Source organism: Clinocottus analis, unplaced genomic scaffold (assembly GCF_023055335.1).
Source record: "Clinocottus analis isolate CAN_PGR_092001 unplaced genomic scaffold, fCliAna1.0.p SCAF_13, whole genome shotgun sequence".
In the NCBI taxonomy this organism is placed as follows: Eukaryota; Metazoa; Chordata; class Actinopteri; order Perciformes; family Cottidae; genus Clinocottus; species Clinocottus analis.
In genome coordinates, this window is record NW_027175854.1 from 17,360,679 (window position 1) to 17,379,792 (window position 19,114).

The 19,114-nt window shown below is 44.9% G+C and overlaps 1 protein-coding gene across 2 annotated transcripts in view; it reads right to left on the reverse strand.

The window, feature by feature from the left end:
- Positions 1-19,114, reverse strand: part of pde8b (phosphodiesterase 8B) — a 36,358-nt gene that overhangs the window by 13,266 nt on the left and 3,978 nt on the right. The window contains exons 1-10 of one of the 2 annotated variants that reach the window (XM_068573415.1): positions 14,223-14,289; positions 14,051-14,107; positions 9,020-9,210; positions 6,534-6,593; positions 5,215-5,272; positions 4,857-4,945; positions 4,671-4,749; positions 3,857-3,997; positions 3,683-3,771; positions 3,537-3,591 (exon numbers count right to left, since the gene is read on the reverse strand). In XM_068573415.1, coding sequence (XP_068429516.1) covers positions 3,537-3,591; positions 3,683-3,771; positions 3,857-3,997; positions 4,671-4,749; positions 4,857-4,945; positions 5,215-5,272; positions 6,534-6,593; positions 9,020-9,210; positions 14,051-14,107; positions 14,223-14,249 — 846 coding nt within the window. In that variant the 5' untranslated portion in view covers positions 14,250-14,289. Of the gene's footprint in view, positions 1-3,536; positions 3,592-3,682; positions 3,772-3,856; positions 3,998-4,670; positions 4,750-4,856; positions 4,946-5,214; positions 5,273-6,533; positions 6,594-9,019; positions 9,211-14,050; positions 14,108-14,222; positions 14,290-19,114 lie in introns of those variants that run through there. The other variant, XM_068573414.1, reaches the window with a different exon arrangement.

A 19,114-nucleotide genomic window follows, 5' to 3' on the forward strand; every position in this document is an offset into this window, starting at 1 on the left:
AAGAGAGAGCAAGAGCCGGTTAAAGTCGAGGTTTTGGCCGACGACCAAGAGGAACACAAGCGGGCCTGATTTCCTGCTCCTGGAAAGCAACACGCTTGGCAAGGACGGCGTCTGTCGATGAAAGCCTTTAATTAACGTCAGCCAGCGTCCATGTTTCCCTCGACTGAGACGACGTTCGTCTCATCCTTTGGCATCACTGTCTCTGCCCTCTCCTGGTTCACCTCAAATATCTTTCAGACCGACATTAATTCATTGCCATCAACAACTGTACATCCTCCACCTCTCCAGTCACCTGCGGCGTCCCACAAGGTGCTGCGCTCGGTCCTCTTCTCTTCACCCTTTACATCCTTCTACTTGGACAAATCATCTGTTATCATGGTCTCGATTTCCACTGCTACGCTGATGAGACCCAACTCTGTTTCTCCTCCGTCACCCACACATATGTATACATATACATGTATGTATATAGTTTATTTCACAAGAGAAAAGCCCCAATAGCCTCTGTAGCTAAAAAAAACAACAACAAATAAGTTGTAGCCCAAAACAGAGTATGTCTAATTCTGATACATAAATATATTAAAGGGTAACGTCTGTATTTTTCAACCTGGACCCGTCTGTGTCTCTGTCTAAGGTGACTAATGGGGAACAACTATTTTTTAAAAGTTGTTCCAGTATTTTAGGAGAACACTGCATCCACTAAATATGTAATCGCTTGGGGAAACTCCTCAACGTACGTCTCCTAAATGTTCTCGTTTCTTATTATAAGTGACGACATGATGAAAAACAACCTGCAGAAAAACAAAACCTCTTTATCTTCCACTCCGTTTGTTCTCCTTCTGAAATCTCACGTTGCGTCAACATTGTCTAAAAGCAGCTCGATATTCAGCAGTGGCAATGATGAAACATAGTTTTAGATAAGAAAAGTTATGCTTTCTGCACTTCAACATGCAACAACACTCTCTGACGACAGCGACCCTCATGCATCGTCTTCCGGCCACAAGTCACATGACTCGATAGCAAACGGACCGGATCGAGTGAAAGGTCGAGTGAAAGGTCAAGAAAGACGTCGGGCGCTTTTAATTTTGCCGTCTGACGATCTTTTTGCACTTTGACTGAAAACATTGCAGCTCATTTTAATGACAATCGCTCCACAACACGGGAAAATATGGTGCAGGTTGAGAAATATCAAACTTATGAGCCAGCTTAAGATTCACAAGAATGATGCCTAATAAATATAATTAAAAAGAAAAAGTACCACAACTATGTTTCACCACACGTCTCCGTGTTTGTGATAACATGTTTTCATGCAGGTGACACTCGGTACAGTACATCCTGTTAGTCGCGCTGAGGTCATGTATGGATAAGTAGAGCCGGTTTAATCCGGTTAGAGAAGATTTTCCTCACCCGGTGACTCACCTGCACCATTGCATCTCGCTGACCGTGCACATTTATGTCAGGGTGAAGACGCACACACAGTTTTTAAAAAAATATATATACGAAAATCAACTAATTATATTTTTTGACACAGAAGGAAGTCTCTGGATGTTTGTCACATGCATATAACATTTTAACTCTTAACACAGTTGCTTATTTTTCTCTTTTGAGCGCCCGCCCCCTCTTTAAATGTAAGTCTCTCAGGTCTCCAGCGCGTCTCATGCTGAATAAATAAGATTAAGACAGTATAAACAATTCTAATGACATACAAGGTTGCCAATTTTTTTTTTGCTGGCTACATTTAATGGTCTTCTTGGGCTGCGAAGCACAAACAGACATGAAAAAAAATGTTTTAATTAACTTCACTGGAGCTGGGAAATAGTTGAGATTATGATGGCCCTTTAATTGAGAGGGAAAGACAAACAAAAGTGACTGTAAACCTGCTGTAAGTCTGGAGTGCTTAGACAAACACCGCTAACCAAACAACATTATGAAATGGAAACCGTGGGCTGCAGCCAAACGTCTGGGGGTGGGAACAGACGAGGAATAATGTGTGGTTTGAAGTGCTCGGAGGGAAAATGTCCTCAGCGAGGATACAGTATCAGATCAGGGGCCTATCCTGAAAGGACCTCTGCGGCCTCGGGGCGTCGGATGGATGACGGCGACCCGGTGAAGACCTGGTGCATGACTCGTATGAAGGTAGATTTGTGTCTTTTTTACCCGAGCAAATTTCTAGTTTGTAAGTAAAATATCTCCAAATCTTTGCTCTAAAATTATTTTTTTTAAAAAACGCTCTCAAAACTAAAATTTAAAACTAAAAAAAATATAGACTCAAAAAAAAAAACACTCAGGAAAAACTTCTTTTTGTTAAAAGCAAATTTTTTTTTGAGCTATTTTTTTTCTTTTAGAGCAAATTTGTTTTGAGAGGATTTTTTTTTTTTTAGATCTTTTTTTTTTGGGGTGCTTTTTTTTGAAGAGAGCAAATTTTAGTTTTGAGAGCATATTTTTTTAGAGAGCTTTTTTTTTTTAAGAGCAATTTTTTTTAATTGAGAGCAAAAATTTGCAGATAATTTACTTACAAACTAGAAATTTTCTTGGGTAAAAAAGACACAAATCTACCTTCATAGACTCACGTCATCAAATACTAAACTTTTGTTCCCTCTTTGCATCGTGTAATGAGGGATGCATTGAGGATAAAAAAAAAAAAAAGGGGGACACCCCTGAGATTAAACCGTTCGGTTTGACGCTGCATGATTCAGCTGGTGGGAGAGGGATCAGTCGCTGCCCATGTCGAAGGATTCCCAAATCCCAAAGCAGGCACGCATGCCACTCGGGCTTTTTGGCAGGCAGACGCCAAGCGGCTGACTCGCCTTGTGTCCACACGCGGAAAGAGAGCAGCGAGCCAAAGCCCGTCTCTGTGCAGCTTTAGCCCGCAGGTATAAATAGCCCCGGCGCCTGGCTGCTGGCCCTCGCGGGCCTTAGCGGGGGATCCTGGTGCTTAGCCGTAGCTTAGCGTAGTATGACGCCATCGGCCTGGAACCCAGCGGAGAGCGGCGGCGGGCGCACACACCTGCTGCAGAGGTGTGCCGCCGCTCAACCCGATCTGGACGCCTGCGAGGCTGCACATCCCCCCGCGCCGAAGTATTTAAACCTGACACTGGCAGCCCGACAGTTCATTTGAAGTATTCATGTAACACTAACTTGGCCAGCGGAGTTTCGCAACCGGGCTTGGACTCAATCGGTCGTTTCTCCAGCGGGCTCGACGTGGGAAAAAACATTCCACACTGATCTCCAAAAGTTGGTTTGGACGTTTAATGCTTTTGTGAATTTAATTTTGTGGCAGCAGCCGCTGAGGAGTTATCGTTTGAGGCTGCAAATCAGCCATTTTGGGTGTAAAGATGTATAAACTATGGAAGTAAAGGAACTATTTGGGCTGGATGAGATGAGTACATGCAAATACAGATTTACATTTTTTATTTCCACTCCTGTGACTAAGGCTTGGAAGTGAGTCCTAATATTTTCATGCATTTCTTCATTGCCGAAAAAAAATATATAAAAAGGCCTCTTGTCTGTGTCAATGGTGATGTCATCACATGCCTCACCTGATTATTGTTGTCAATGTGAGGTCTCTTGATGGCCACGAAATGACGAATCTTCCTGTTGGAAGCCAGATGAGAGTCCGTCAGTATTTTCCGGCTTCTTGGTAAAATGCCGCGCGAGCGCTTCGGGCCGATTAATCTTAGCTTACCCTCCTTGGCCGATCACAGGTGTTATCTTCACATGCTGTTGAACGCTGTCGCCGGACTTCTTCCTGGCGTAGTAAATGCCCTGCCACTCCTTCGGAGACAGCACAGCAGTCAGGCAGAGAGACACAGCGGCGTCCCGTTGCACAGACGAGGCGGAAAGGAGGCGCGAGACTCACCTTTCCTTTCTTAATGCAGGTGTTGATGGTGTCCAGCAGGTCGGCTCGGTTCTTGTCGCTCTTGGGGAGTTCGGTGAGTTCCTTCCCGATCAGCTCCCCCTTGTGGTAGCCCATCATCCGCTCGAACGCCGGGTTCACGTACTGGGGCAAAAAAAAAACAGGAAAACGTAGCGTTAAAGTCTCGTAATATTACAGTTTTCTTATTCATGACAGATGATATGAAAAGACCAAACTAACAGTGAACGGATCAAACTGACCATCAGCGCCAATGTTATAAACACATGAGCTCCACATGCACCGTCCTGCTGCTTTAAAGGGCGGCTCCCTCATTTATTTATTCATTTCCCGTTTAAAAAAGTGTTATTCTAGTTTTTGTCAAAATATGTATTGCCGCTGCGTGTACGGTGTGTCTACACGACGTCGAAGGCAAAGTGAAGCGCTGAAAATATTCTCATTACAGCAAACGCTTCAACTTTTTTTTACTCTTTCCGTCGTGGAACAGAAGCCGCTGCACATCGCCCTCTTCAAAGCCACAAGTCTCCATTGAGAAAAGCAGTAATTTCACCTCACAGAAGAAAAGGAGACAAACAACCCCACTTCAAAAAACAATCCAAACTAACCCCTTTCACTTTCATCCATCTTAGCACAGACACAGCTAGTTGCAGCGTTCAAATCCTTCATCACCGTGTTGCTGAGATTAGATTTTTGCTTTTTAAAATGTACAAACAGGCCGGGGGAAGACGGAGAGCATGGAGTATCTAAAACGTCTGGCTCCTCCTGGCCTTGCATGTGCATGTGCATGCCTGTGTGTTACCTGTATGATGTGGTCCTCGCTGGTGATCTCCACGGCCTCCTGACAGTGCTCCAAGGCCGTGAAGACGGAGTTACAAGCCCTGCGGATCAAGGAAGCCGCAGCAATCTCAGGATACGACCGCTAATAATACGACTGCAGGACTGTGATTAAGGTGGGTTTTTTTTTTGTTTTCCCTCTCGGCCGTACCTGAGTTTGAACTGGCAGCGCACCTCCCCGTGCTCGAGCTGAACGAGCTCATTATAGCAGGACGACACGCTGTTGTTCTCCACGAACCTCTGGAGGCCGAGCAGGGTTAAGAGGAAAAAAAGAGAGGGAGATGGGCGTGAGTCAGCATTTACTCAGCAGCGACTTGTTTTTGCAACCTCCACGTCGACCACATTCACACCGTCGAACGCCGCCGACAATAAGGGCCTCCTTCAGAAACCGCCGACGTCGTCTCAGAGGCTCAATGAAAAGCATCTAGCAGACACCAGGATGTATATATGTCACACTCAGTCTGCTGGAAACACACATTCAGGAGGGGAAAGCGAGCGGCGGGTCGTACCCGGTTGAATCCCGCACAGAGGAGAGGAAGAACAGATGGCTCGTCCTGGTCAGCCGGTCTGCACAACGGACAGGAAAAGAATCATTAGCGGCTGCAACCGGAGTCCATTTTTTTTGCAGAAACAAACAACACTTAGCGTAACGCTGCAATTAAAAGCCTGAGTTTTTATTCGCTTCCATCGACCAGCGTATGTTTGGCCGTAAAATAACAAATCAATTACGAATCATTTGATCTAGCAAACCCGACACACGATCTCTGTTTTTCCCTCTTAAAAATCCCTCCGGCCCGCTCGGCGAGCAGCTGATGCGGCAGACCGATAAAAGGGAAAAATCTGAAAACTGAACAGAGAAAAGTGGGGACGCTTTTATTTTGTAGGAGGTGACGAAAACAAGCGTACCCAACAACATGCTGCCGGGAGAAGAAAAACATACTGTTGATGCTTTTGATTGACTGACAGGAGTATAAATAGTTAGGAAATGGACTTTTAAAGGCAGGAAGTCCCCACAGAAAGTACGTTTCTCTCCTGTCCAACATAAAATCATAATATCCTAATAATATAAAGTGCATATGGGTCAAAAATAGCATTTAAAGCATAACTTAAGGAACTATAAGTCTGTATTATAGCAGCATTCAGACATGTTGGTCTAAAAGAGGATGGCGTGGGTTTAAAGGGACTCGGCGTCTAACTGGCCTTTTAACTTAAATTGTACTTGAAAAGGAAGATTAAAGGCTCTGAAAACGTATTTTCTCCGTCAGCTCGCTGCTATAAGTGATGTAAATCAACATGAACACTTTGTTTTCTGCCATTTTACAGAACACATCTGTTTAATTCTCTCTCTGCTCCTCCCACTGGTTTAAAGTGGGCGAGGCCCAGTTGGACAACGGTGAGAACGGGAAGTTGTTGAGTTGTTTGGTCATTACTTATCAATAACCACGATAAAGTAAAGATGGGCCCCGAGCCAGCACAGATACAGGCCGTGTAAAACAACACGTGGAGGGTGTTAAATCACCTGCAGCCTCATACAACATGATGGTTATTCATTATGATGTACATTCCCATAGCGCTGTTCTCCAGTCGTTCCCTGAACTCTAACCGGTGTTTTTTCACATTAAACGCATGTCTACAAAGGGATGGCTGCAACTTTTATGGTGAAAATATGGAGGAGGTGTTGAGTTTGCATGAACTCATTCAGGTAAAAAAGACTTTGTTGTGTCAAACTTTTAAGAAATAAATACTTCTTTCTAATTTTCTTTGCACAAAACACCTCCAACAACATTGAGGGCATAAAAAAAAGGTTAAATAAATAAATAAAACTTACTTTTGCGGCACAACAGCCAGAATAACTGTGTTTTCTGAGGGCTTTGTTGCGCGGATCAACCTGAAATTAAAACAAATGCGGATTAAGAGTCAAACGCCGCACGGACTCAGGTACGGGACCAACATGGGGCAGGTTTGGGAGGATGATGATGTCATCGCCATCATCGAGAGGTAACGAAACATTTCTTCACAACACGAGCGTCAGAAGGTTTTTCAGGCAACAAAAGCCACGATGCTGGAAGGACGTACGGGAAAGAGAAGAGGAGGAGGAGGAGAGGAAAAGAAGTGAAGGACCAGCTGCCAAACTGGTAATCAGCAGAGATGAATTATTCTGTTGCTTTTTTCAGTCGGAAATAATGAATCACTTGCAATAAATCACTGTAGAAATACTTGGTTGTGGCTTTTAGTGTGCGAGCAGAACGTCACAATAACTACAGCCTCGAACAGAAGTAGCTAAATAATAATATTAAGACATTTATGTTTTACTGCGCTTCAAGATGTACTCAAAAAGCTCTTTACATGGTGGAAACAGAAACAATGAAAAGCAATTGCAAGGCGGAGAGATGACGTTAAAACAGAGAGAAAGAAAACAGAAGCACAGAAACGAGGATGTGCCACGAAGTTAAAACTGAAACGCAAGGATGTTTAAACATGAAAAAAAAGATCCTTACAGACATGGCCGTGATGCCCAGAGGACACAACCATGGGACACATTCAAATGCTCTCAAACACACGTCCTTTGTTTCCAGAGGTCAAAAAACAGAAGCTTCTTCAGAAGTAATTTGCAATAAATCGAGAGATTGGTTACGATTTGATGTCAGCTAATATTCTCCGGGGACTCAGCGAGAAGAGGAGGAAACATTTGTACATTTTAGTAAAATGTCTGGTACACTTCCTCCTGCTTGAATCTTTTTTTTTAAATGCCCATAACGGGGGGACAAGCGAAGTAGTGCCAGTGTGAAATGAACGAACAGCTGGCAGGAACCAGGAAGGAATTATTCTGCAATCAAAGAGAGGTTTGCTGAATAGAGGCCAGGAGCTGTTTGCCGTGGAAAAAGAGAAAGAAAGAGAGATTCCTGCATGTGCGCTTTACTCTGGGCTCCACCGGGCCACCGTCCAGCTTTCCTGTCAACAAACAAACTCACCAGTTCAGACTCGCTCGAGTGCCGATCTACTTCAACGGCCACTTGTGGATTGTGACATCCGGCGTCCAGCGCTTCTCCTCTGCAGGAGCAGAGCGGCGAATTGAGCAACAGTTGAGAGAGCGGCAGCCATCGGACTACAGCGACTCTAGAGAGTGGAGTTTCAGCTCCATTGAAGCGCGCAGTGCCGCCGGTGAACACCAGATGGGGCCGACGAGCCCTCCGCGTCAGCCGACTGGTCTCCTGGTTTGTTACTGGTTTTAAGTAGAAAGCTTCACAGTCTGACCGCTGATTGTTTTCAAGCTCTTTGAGATACAAAATAATCTGAACCTTTCAGCCTTTTTTCAAACCCTTTGTTTAGTGTCAAACACGCGTGTTGAAAACGACAACAGCTGCAATGTGACGCTTAAACAAAGCTCCAGATAAACTTTTTTCTACTGGGAGCACTGGTGCCGTTTAAAGAGAATTCCAGCAGAACATAAAGCAGGCGACATATTCATATTGTTTTTAAATTTCCATATTAACTGTATTTCTGATAAATGTTTTGGTAAAAATCAGAGAATGTTATAGAGATTACCATGTGCTGATTTCTTTCTTTTTTTTAAAGGAAAAGTCACAAAGTGAAGAAATGCTTTAAGAAAAGTGAAATTAAAAAACAAAACAACTTTGTAACTTTGTCTTTGAAATGAACTATAAGAATATTAATCACGCAATTATTACTGTTGATGGCACACACAACATATCATGCTCCCTTCTGAGGAATATGAGGATTTTAAATTCACCCGTTGGTTTGTGGACTGCCAGTTTGAAGCCCGGAGTTCGGCATTTAGGCCGTCGCCATCTTGTTTTTGGAACCAGAAGTAAGACAAGAGGAAGAGCGAAAACTCCCAGACCGAAAAAAACAACACGGTAGAGACCTGTCAATCACCTTGTAGCCCCGCCCCCTAAAGCATCCCCTGCTTTATGGTCTGTTTGACTCTAAAGAAGACTTGAAACTAGAGATTGAGACATAAACTCATGTTCACAATGTTTACTGAAGGAATACATCAAGAGAGAAGTAGAGTCATTTATATAGACTTCTATACAACCAGAGGAGTCGCCCCCTGGTGGTCAGGAGAGAGAATGCAAGATGACAAGCTTTTCAGGTGCTTATGCGACTATTTATTGGTGTTTAATTAGTGAGTTTTATAGGAGCTGAAAGGTTTGAATTGTATTACCAGTCTTTAAGCCAAGCTAACCGGCGCTAGCGTCATGTTTACCATACACACATCATCCCGCCATCGTCAAGCATGACCTGCAGGGTCACAAGACGAAAAGGAGAAACAACCACGCGGGCGAGGCTCACCGGCACACAGCTTCGGGCTCAAAGTAGCGCGAGAGGCGTCCGTCAACCACGACGATCTCGTGGTGCTTGTCCAGGAAACACTCGACGGCCGACTCGGGCGTCCGCGCGATGTTGCACCTGAACCCGGCGCGGTCGCAGGCCCACCAGAAGGCATCGCTTTGGCTGTCCTCCTTGGCGAACACCAGCAGGACCTGAGGAGGCAGAGGAAGGAATGGACGCCCGGGTGAGATGCTGCTGCTGCTAACTGCTGCTGCTGCTGCTAACTGCTGCTTCCGCTAGCTCCTGCTAGCTCCTGCTGCTAGCTGCTGCTGGCTGCTAGCTGCTGCTGCTGCTGGCTGCTAGCTGCTGCTGCTGCTGCTAGCTGCTGCTAGCTGCTGCTGCTAGCCGCTAGCTGCTGCTGTGGTGATAATTATAGGAGATCTGTGTTCGCAGGTCCTCACAACATTTACTACTCAGACAGGACATTCTCTCCAGAGAAGCACACATCCAAGAACCAGACTTCGGCTGCGTTATACACTTCTGACACCGAGGTTACAGCTACAGCAGTACTGCCAAACCTCTTTAAAAAGGCCTATAAAACCTAAATCACAGGCTGTTTCTGATCATTAAGGAGAAGCCATTTTGTTTGAGTTTCACACTGTGGAGGCGTTGCATCTCAAATATGTTTATGACATGGTGTACATTATAAAAGTAGCCACAATAATCAGAAACACCCCGTTTATATCGTGCTGATTTGATGGATGGACGACAACCACGAGCATTTTGATGCTGGATATGTTGAGGAGCCTTTCAGATGGATAAAAAGGTTAAAATGTATGATTATGAATAAAAACGCAAGAAAAATAGCTGAAAAAATATTTTTATTTCTGAGAAAATAAAATGATTTTTATGTTTTCAACTTATTGTGTTAGTTATCGAGTTATTGTGAGAAAAGTTTTTTGTCAGTGGCATGAAATAGTCTTAAAATAGCACAATTATTATAAAATATAATATATATGTGACCAACAAAAGACGTTATTGTGACTAAGTGGTCAGATTTGTTTGAAAATACTGGTTATGAATATTTACAGAACAAAAACATTTTTCACCGTCATAAAACGTAAATACAGCGACTCACAAGATAGATAAAAACAACACAACACACACAAAAAAAAGGACCAAACAATAAATAATAAGCGTGTTACAGTGTGCGTCTTCCCTCTGAGAACGAGAGGACTTCCTCCCACAGTCACATGACGCGCTCGGGGGATTTGGAGACTGGGAACCGTCCTCCATCGGCTCGTTTCCCCTCCGATAGGCTGGCAGCGTTGCATGCTGGGACAGACGCCAGCCCTCACATGACCCTCAGCGCGTTGATGAAGAACACCTGGGCTGAACCGACCACGTCACGTCACGTCTTCTCCCGGCTACGAGTCAATCCGTCAATACAAAAACACCGAGCGGCGCGTAAATCACAAGTGAGTGTTTTTGGTCCCACGCTGTGTTCTTGACCACGAACGCACCATCGGACACCTTTGGTGCGGTGCAGAGGAAATACAACACTGTAACACACACACACACACACACACACACACACACACACACACACACACACACACACACACACACACACACACACAGCAGCCAGAAGCAACAGCACTGAGCTCTGCCTCGCTGCATCATCACATCTTGACTCCCTCTAAGGACAACAAAGGATAGAGAGAGAGAGAGAGAGAGAGAGAGAGAGAGAGAGACTATGAATAATAAGAAGACTACTAGAAGAAGAAGACTACTAGAAGAAGAAGAAGAAAGACTACTAGAAGAAGAAGAAGACCACTAGAAGAAAACGACGATTACTACTAAGTAGAAGAAGAAGAAGAAGACTACTAGAAGAAGAAGACTACTAGAAGAAGACGACTAGAAGAAGAAGAAGAAGACTACTAGAAGAAGAAGAAGACTACTAGAAGAAGAAGAAGAAGAAGAAGAAGAAGACTACTAGAAGAAGACTTCTAGAAGAAGAAGAAGAAGAAGAAGACTACTAGAAGAAGAAGTAGAAGACTTCTAGAAGAAGAAGAAGAAGAAGAAGAAGACTACTAGAAGAAGAAGTAGAAGACTTCTAGAAGAAGAAGAAGAAGAAGACTACTAGAAGAAGTAGAAGACTACTAGAAGAAGAAGAAGAAGACTACTAGAAGAAGAAGAAGAAGACTACTAGAAGAAGAACAAGAAGAAGAAGAAGACTACTAGAAGAAGAAAGAAGAAGAAGACAACTACTAGAAGAAGAAGAAGAAGAAGACAACTACTAGAAGAAGACGAAGAAGACAACTACTAGAAGAAGACAACTACTAGAAGAAGAACACTACTAGAAGAAGAAGAATACTAGAAGAAGACGACGACTACTAAGTAGACGAAGAAGAAGACGAAGAAGAGCAGCTAGTATTGGTGAGCGCTTGTGAAAGTCCACATCCTTTCATCCCGCGCTGGCTTGCGTAACCGTGGCACCGCTTTGTGTAACCACGGTGCCAACGTGTGAAATTCCACACGCGCAGCGCCGCGGCCGACCGGCCGGCCCACAGCGCTGCGACCCGCCGCCCACAGCGCCGAGGCCCTCGAACCCCCCGGCCGCCGAACACGCCGCCGTTCCGAGACGCACGCGGGCGCAACTCGCCGGTCGCACAAGTCAACGCACGTTGACGCGGTTGACGCGGTGACGCCGTCTTTAGCGTCTTTAATGCCCGTTCGTGCTTTCAGGTCCTCAGAAGTAGATGTTCAGTTTTAGACAACAAAGAGCCCTCTGAGCAGCCGCTCAATGAGAAAGCCTTCGGGGTCAAATCTATTTTAACTGTCAATAAAACATGCTGACAGAAATATACAGGTTTTTTTTTTAAAAATCTCTCGTGAAGTTATTTTTGAAGGCAAGACAACGCAGCACCAGACGTTTGCGTTCAGTGTTCAGCTACGCAAACAACACGGTTTGTATGAAACCGCCGTACAGGCTCCAAGCTCCCCGACGGCCGCCGCCGCCGCCGTTAGCTGACTCACAGTTTCAGAGTTCAGAGGTTAATCCGGCGTGTTTGCACACCCGGGCCAGATGCCATCTGACGGCGGGAGGTTCCCAAACACAGAGAGGTGTCACTGGGCTCTGAGGATTTCTATCTGCGTGGGAGAGGATCAGAGAGAATATGAAGGAGGGGCCTTCTTCACGTTTTACACGCAGGATGTGAATATAGAAAAAGTTCATTATTTTGTCCAATTAACGTTCCGCTGATCTACTAATTGGCTCTGATAACATGCTCAAATTCATGTAAAACACAGCAGAATAGCAAAACGTGTTGCTGAAAACCTTAAACATACGTGTGTGTTACTTGTCTGTGTAATGAATGGTGAGATAAACTGAAGAGGGTGGAGGGGGGGGGGGGGGGTATCTGGAGAGCTTGAAACTCTCCAGGGCTGCGAGGCAGTAACAGTAAATGTCAAGGAAAAACTCACTATATATAACTCTCTCTCTCCTGCGGAGCGTTTTTATCTCTGTGGAGGAGAGGGGCGGGCTGAGGACCCGCCGAGGGAGTCGAGGAACAAACTCTGGGGGAGCAGTTTAAGGGGTCTTACGAGGGTTTTTAATAAAGCCCCCTGGTCCCTCCACCTGCCTGCAACGCCGCCACACAGATTCCTGGTGCGATGGTATTTGGCGGCCGAGGAGGAGGAAGAGGAGGAGGAAGCTGCAGCAGCGAGAACACGAGCGGCGCGCCAGGCGAGTCGCTCACACACCAGCAAAGGAAAAAGAAACCTCGTCTCGACACCCGGCCGGGTTGCTTTGTTGCGTAAGCGTAAATCTGACGAGCACATGGCCTAATCCCTCACAGGAGGATGAGCACAGACAATCCCCGACTCCGCCCCGACCTCACAATACTCCTCATGAGAGCGACGTCAGAATCGTCTTTGTTTTTTTAAAAGGTGCTGTGTGAATAAAGTGATTATTTTTATCAGTATTGACGTCCTATTATGTAATTTGCTCAGTGTAGAGATCATACAGTGGGACAATTTTATGAGAATAAGGGGAAAGATCCAAATCCATCCATGATTTATTGTTATTTCATACATTTCAATTCAACACAGAACAAACTACGGGAGATATTTATGTTGTATTATTATGATTTACTCCTCTTGAAGTCGCATTCAGCTTCATATAAACTCTTGAATGTATTATTTTTGGCACAAAACAAGGACTTTGGATCCCACATACGACCTGCTTCACTTCTTCTACGAGCACCTGACTTGACAAACTGCGTACCGGCCCTTTAAGACTGTGTTATTGGTTCATGTAAACATCCTCCTGCAGTGTAAGAATGGAGGAGGGCCATGTTGAGGTTAGCAAAACCATTTCCAGCATACTTCCAAGCACAGTTACCACCAAGACGTTAATGTTTTCCCAGTACAACGCTCATATTTCCCAATAGAGTCATGGTGAGTGATTGCACCCTTGTGTAGAAGACTAAGTTTATGCTATAAAGTAATGTTTAATAAAACTGGACGTTTGAGAGGAGGAGAGTTGCTATTTTCCTCTTCAGCCGTGTGTTGAGCGGTAAATATTGTTATTGAGCTCATGAACACAAAGTTTACAGTAACATACACGGTTATTGTTAAGAAAAATGATATAATTTGATGGAAACTAGGAGATAAATCTTAAAATAATCCCCTTGTTGAAACAATTGATCAACTAACTTGATAATAAATTCATAATTTGTCATTTTTAAAGCAAAAAAATTGGAGGACATGTGAAATACTCTGATTCCAGCGTCACCAATGAGATAATGTTAATATCAAGGAACAAAACAAGACATCTGAAGTGGAGTTTGACTATATTTGGGCTTTTCACACACTAATAAATAAATCGGTGAATCACACAAATGATCAGCAGATGAAATCGCTAATGAAAACAACCTGTTGCAGCAGAGTATTCGGGGGAAAAGGTGTCGAGGAAACTTAACTTGGTCAAACAAATACAACAAAGAAAAGAGTCGAAGTCGTTCACCGGACCGATGCAGCGTCTCTCACCTGGATGGGCTCTTGGGTCAGTCTCATGGGTCCGACACATTCTTCTGTAGCTGAAACCTGCAGGAAACAGAATAGACGACGAGTGAGCCGCCGCCACAAACCAAGCACGTTAAAAACAACAACAACAACAACACAAACATACATAGAAAAGAAAGCTGCAAACACTTCTTACCATTTTACCATTCATGTCCAGAAGCATGTTGCATACCGGCTGTTCTCTCTCTCTCGCTCCTTTAATCTTCTCCCTTACCTCTCTAAGACGCCATGCAGCAATAAGACGTACAACAGCCTCTTTAAAAATACATATTTCTACTTTCTTCACTACAGCTTTTGGATATTATTGACATGAAGTGTCAGCCGGAGTGACGCGTCCTCTGCAGCCCTCTTCAGAAGGTATTAGCAGGCAGCCGCAGATGAACTCACAGGTTTACTTGGATAATCCCACTGCAGGAGCATCACACCCTGAGCTGTGTATATATGCGCGTGTGTGTGTGCGTGTGTGTGTTTTTGCAACCGGCCTCATGTGTCACTCTGCCGTGGACGAGCACACACATGCTTATGCCACACTTTGGAGACACAATGAATCAGCGCTTGTGTTTATCCGAGAGGATTAACCTCCGACTGGTTTCTACTGGCGAAGGATGCGTGTTTGGAAGACGAGCTTTTTTCAAACAATGTCGGTTAGCGCTGGCTCATAACCCCACGACGGGAACGCTCCAGATTAAGGTCTCCCTCTCTGCAGCGAGACACACGTATACATGGCGGTGGAGATGGAGATAAAGAAAGAGAGGGAAGTGGATTCTGACAGGTGGGGACTCGACCACACAACATTTGTCAGCGGTGACTCTGCTAGTCTGAGCCGGCCGCTAACCGACCAGACGTCATCCAGAGCTTTTGGACGCTCCGCTTTAAGATGTTTGAGTAGCTTCAATAGACTGTTATGATATTATAAGAAGAGAAAAAACATGGCGGCGTCGAGCGAGCCGCTCGCGTGCCGACACGCGACCCAACACGCGACCCAACACGAGCCAAATGTTGGGCAGTGATGCCGATTTATTTCCTTTTCTACGGAGGTGGCGTTCGTGCTATTTTGTGTGTAGCGAGGCATGACGACACCATTTTTAAAAAAGGGAATGGATATCTATTGTAGTGGAAACAGAAGCCCAGGAGGCAGAGAGAAATATTCCTCCGCACTTCCTCTGTCTCTTCAACGCAGACGTGCGTGTTGCTACGTCATGTTTTGACGTTCACATTTTTTTCAGATTTAAAAAAAAAAAAAGGAGCTGAAGCAAATTGAGTGTTTACAAAAAGAAAAAACACATCCAGGTATTATTGTTTTAAGAGTTTGACCTCTGACCTCCAACATTACAGCACCAATTCATCGATCGTGGCTTTTTAATTAGTGAGCCGGTTCCTCAAATTACAAAAAAAAAACAGCCAAACCGTTCAGATTCATGAATGCACCTTTTGCACTTTGAGTCTTTAAAACTGCTGGGCATATAATAAGCAAATAAATGTCTTTTGATTGTATTCTGAAGTGGCCGTTTAAGGGGTTTTCGCTGCGTTTCTGACACCGGTCAAAACCCCGCAAAGCGTCTCAATTCATTTGGGAAGTCTAGAGGGTTGAATATTTTCTTCATACCCATTAAAGTGAGCAGAGGACGAGACTGGAAATTAGCCGGCTGGCAGTAAGATGGCCGACAATAAGTGCGACGCTCTCTCACACACTCGGCCCTGGTGCAGAGAACATCCCCGATCAGGTGAGTCAGTTGTTTGTCTCCGAGTGCAAAGAGATTCCTGGAAGCTCGAGCTGGAATCACTTCACCTGTGGCCGGGGGTCGCGGTCTGAGAGACGAAGGTCAATCTGAGCAAGAGACGACCCGGGAGAGCGCCGAACTCCACAGACGCCAGGAAGAGAGACCGGCTGCATCTTGTGGTTCAGTCTCGGAGGCTAAGAGACTTGGAGAAGAAAAATGAAGAAGCCGAAGGGACCGGATCACTGTTGACAACAAGGAGCAAAGTCTCCAGAGATGTCAGAGAGGGGGGGAGGGGTCTGGCTTCATGAGAACACAAGTAATTGTGTTTTACTTGAGGACGACGCAGCCAGATGTGAAACAGAACAGGAAGGAAGTGCAAACGGGGACAGACGGCGCAGGAGTCGCTGCTCGGAGGAGAGTTCGGAGGGAGATCGGTCAGCGGAGCCGATCCGGTCAGCGGACGCCGTCTCTGGTCGCGAGCGTGGCGGCAGAGTCCTCACGGGGAGACAAGCGCCTCGGAGCGGAGATGAGCGGCGGAAACAAGATGGGTGGAGGTGGAGGCGGAGGAGCGCGAGAGGTTTGCCGGTGCGCTTCATTCATGAGGATTCAGACAGCCGAGAGGGGAGAAAGAGGAAAGAAGTGAAAGGTCACGCAAGGTCGGAGGAAAGAGAATAAAGACCGGAAGTACACGTACATGGACGCAAAAAGATTTTATCAGTGATTTGGATTTACATTAAAAAGATAAAAAGGTGCAGACGTACAGAAGATGAAGTAGTTTATGAACGTGGATATGAAATCAAAAGACACTCAAAGAGTTTCATGAAATGAAGACAAACAGTGCACGTCTGAGTTCTTGCAGAACATCAATAACCGATGAGGCGGCGTCAATAACTTTGTGTTGGAGCTGATCGTTTCCCATCACTTTGAGGATCCAAACAGGAAGTAGAACGTTGCCATGGAGTCAGAGTGTTTACATTTTGGCAAATTGGCTCCAATAAAAGTATCCAGAACAGTTCCTCTTTACACCGTTGTCATAAAAGTCGCCGTCAACTATCACTGGATTCATTCGACAGGGAAAAAGAAACTAAAAGTCCTGAAGTTACATGTTTTCTAAATGTACACGAGGTGTTAATCAAATCCTCTCGTTACACTGCATCTGTAAACCTGTGCGCCGCCTCGTGTGTTCACACCGAGTTGTGTGTGTGTTTTGTGAAATAAAACAAATCCAGAGAGCCGAACCGCAATAACTAAACTTCCCGTTGTGTTCAGAGCACCTCCTCCCCGTCAAACCTCGGCTTTAGATTTTAAACTCCCGGCTAACTTGATGAAGCGCTCTCTCTCTCCCTCTCTCTGTGTGCAAAAGGCCGTCCTCTTGAGCTCATTGCAGCTCACTCCATTGTTCTTGTGAAGCACTTTTGAAAGGTGCTGTATAAATAAACCCTTAATTGCCCGGCGGGCCTCAGGTACACCACGTCATTGCATCCAGCGTCCACGCATTAGGATCCAGATTTAAAACATCTCTCTCTCTCTGCGCCACCATTTCACTGCAGTTTATCCTGCAGGATGCAATAAACGTAACAAAAGTTAAAGCATGCTTCACGGACTCTTTTGAAGGTGCTTTTTTTTTTTACTGTTTACAAAGCTGTTAGATTATAAAGATGACAAGTGAGTTTACGTTATGGCCGCAGAACAGAGAGAGACCTGTTTACACTCGCAGGCCAACGTCCAATCATTTTTGAGCAAGTGACAGCGAGGGCTGTATTTCTCATCTCCACTGTGTGTGTGGCTCATGCTCTGAAACTCAACAGACTGGAAATGAAATGACGTTACGCTGGTTAAATCCTCTGATCCTGTGCATTAGGAGGGTTAAATCGCAGTGGATACATTCTGCGTATGGCCAGATAAATGACGTATTTTATCACTAATGAGTGTTAGCAGCACCAAGCGGCTAAAGGCCGTCTTCTCTGCAGAGCAGGTGACCTCAGACTGTGTCGTGAAGCCAATGACGGAGCGTCTTTAACATGCATTCTCTCTCCTGACCACCAGGGGGCGACTCCTCTGGTTGTATAGAAGACTATGCTTCATGTCTTAAAGCTGCATTCTCTCTCCTGACCACCAGGGGGCGACTCCTCTGGTTGTATAGAAGTCTATGCTTCAAGTGTTAAAGCTGCATTCTCTCTCCTGACCACCAGGGGGCGACTCCTCTGGTTGTATAGAAGTCTATGCTTCATGTGTTAAAGCTGCCTTATCTATACTGACCACCAGGGGGCGACTCCTCTGGTTGTATAGAAGACTATGCTTCATGTGTTAAAGCCGCATTATCTCTCCTGACCACCATGGGGCGACTCCTCTGGTTGTATAGAAGTCTATGCTTCATGTGTTAAAGCTGCATTCTCTCTCCTGACCACCAGGGGGCGACTCCTCTGGTTGTATAGAAGTCTATGCTTCATGTGTTAAAGCTGCATTCTCTCTCCTGACCACCAGGGGGTGACTCCTCTGGTTGTATAGAAGTCTATGCTTCATGTCTTAAAGCTGCATTCTCTCTCCTGACCACCAGGGGGCGACTCCTCTGGTTGTATAGAAGTCTATGCTTCATGTGTTAAAGCTGCATTATCTCTCCTGACCACCAGGGGGCGACTCCTCTGGTTGTATAGAAGTCTATGCTTCATGTGTTAAAGTTGCATTCTCTCTCCTGACCACCAGGGGGCGACTCCTCTGGTTGTATAGAAGTCTATGCTTCATGTGTTAAAGCTGCATTCTCTCTCCTGACCACCAGGGGGCGACTCCTGTGGTTGTATAGAAGTCTATAAAAATGGCTCTGTCTCTCTTGATGTATTCCCTCAGTAAACATTGTGAACATGAGTTTATGGTCACAATAGTTTTAAGTCTTCAACACAGCATGATGTTCTTTTAGTAAATTGTGGTCCAATTAGAGTCAAATAGACCAGGGGATGCTTTAGGGCGGGGCTACAAGGTGATTGACAGGTCATGAACTGAAGTTTACTAAGGAAATAAATCAGGTGAGAAGTAGGGTTCAGTTAAGGTTTTTACATATAATGCTTTGGCATCATGTGTTGGAGTCGTATAAAGTAAAAAGTACAGAGTTGTCAATACTGTCTGAAATCATATTCAACTGTAATATGTCACAAATATTTAACCTTTGACCTCCCGTTTAGTTAGTTATCTGTCAAATAATGTGTAAAGTGTAAAAACACAGATTGGTCGAGCTCTCATCCTGTTAACTCGACAGATACTTCCAGTTATTAATATTTTTTTTATATATCCAGGCTAATCCTTGTGAATTCTT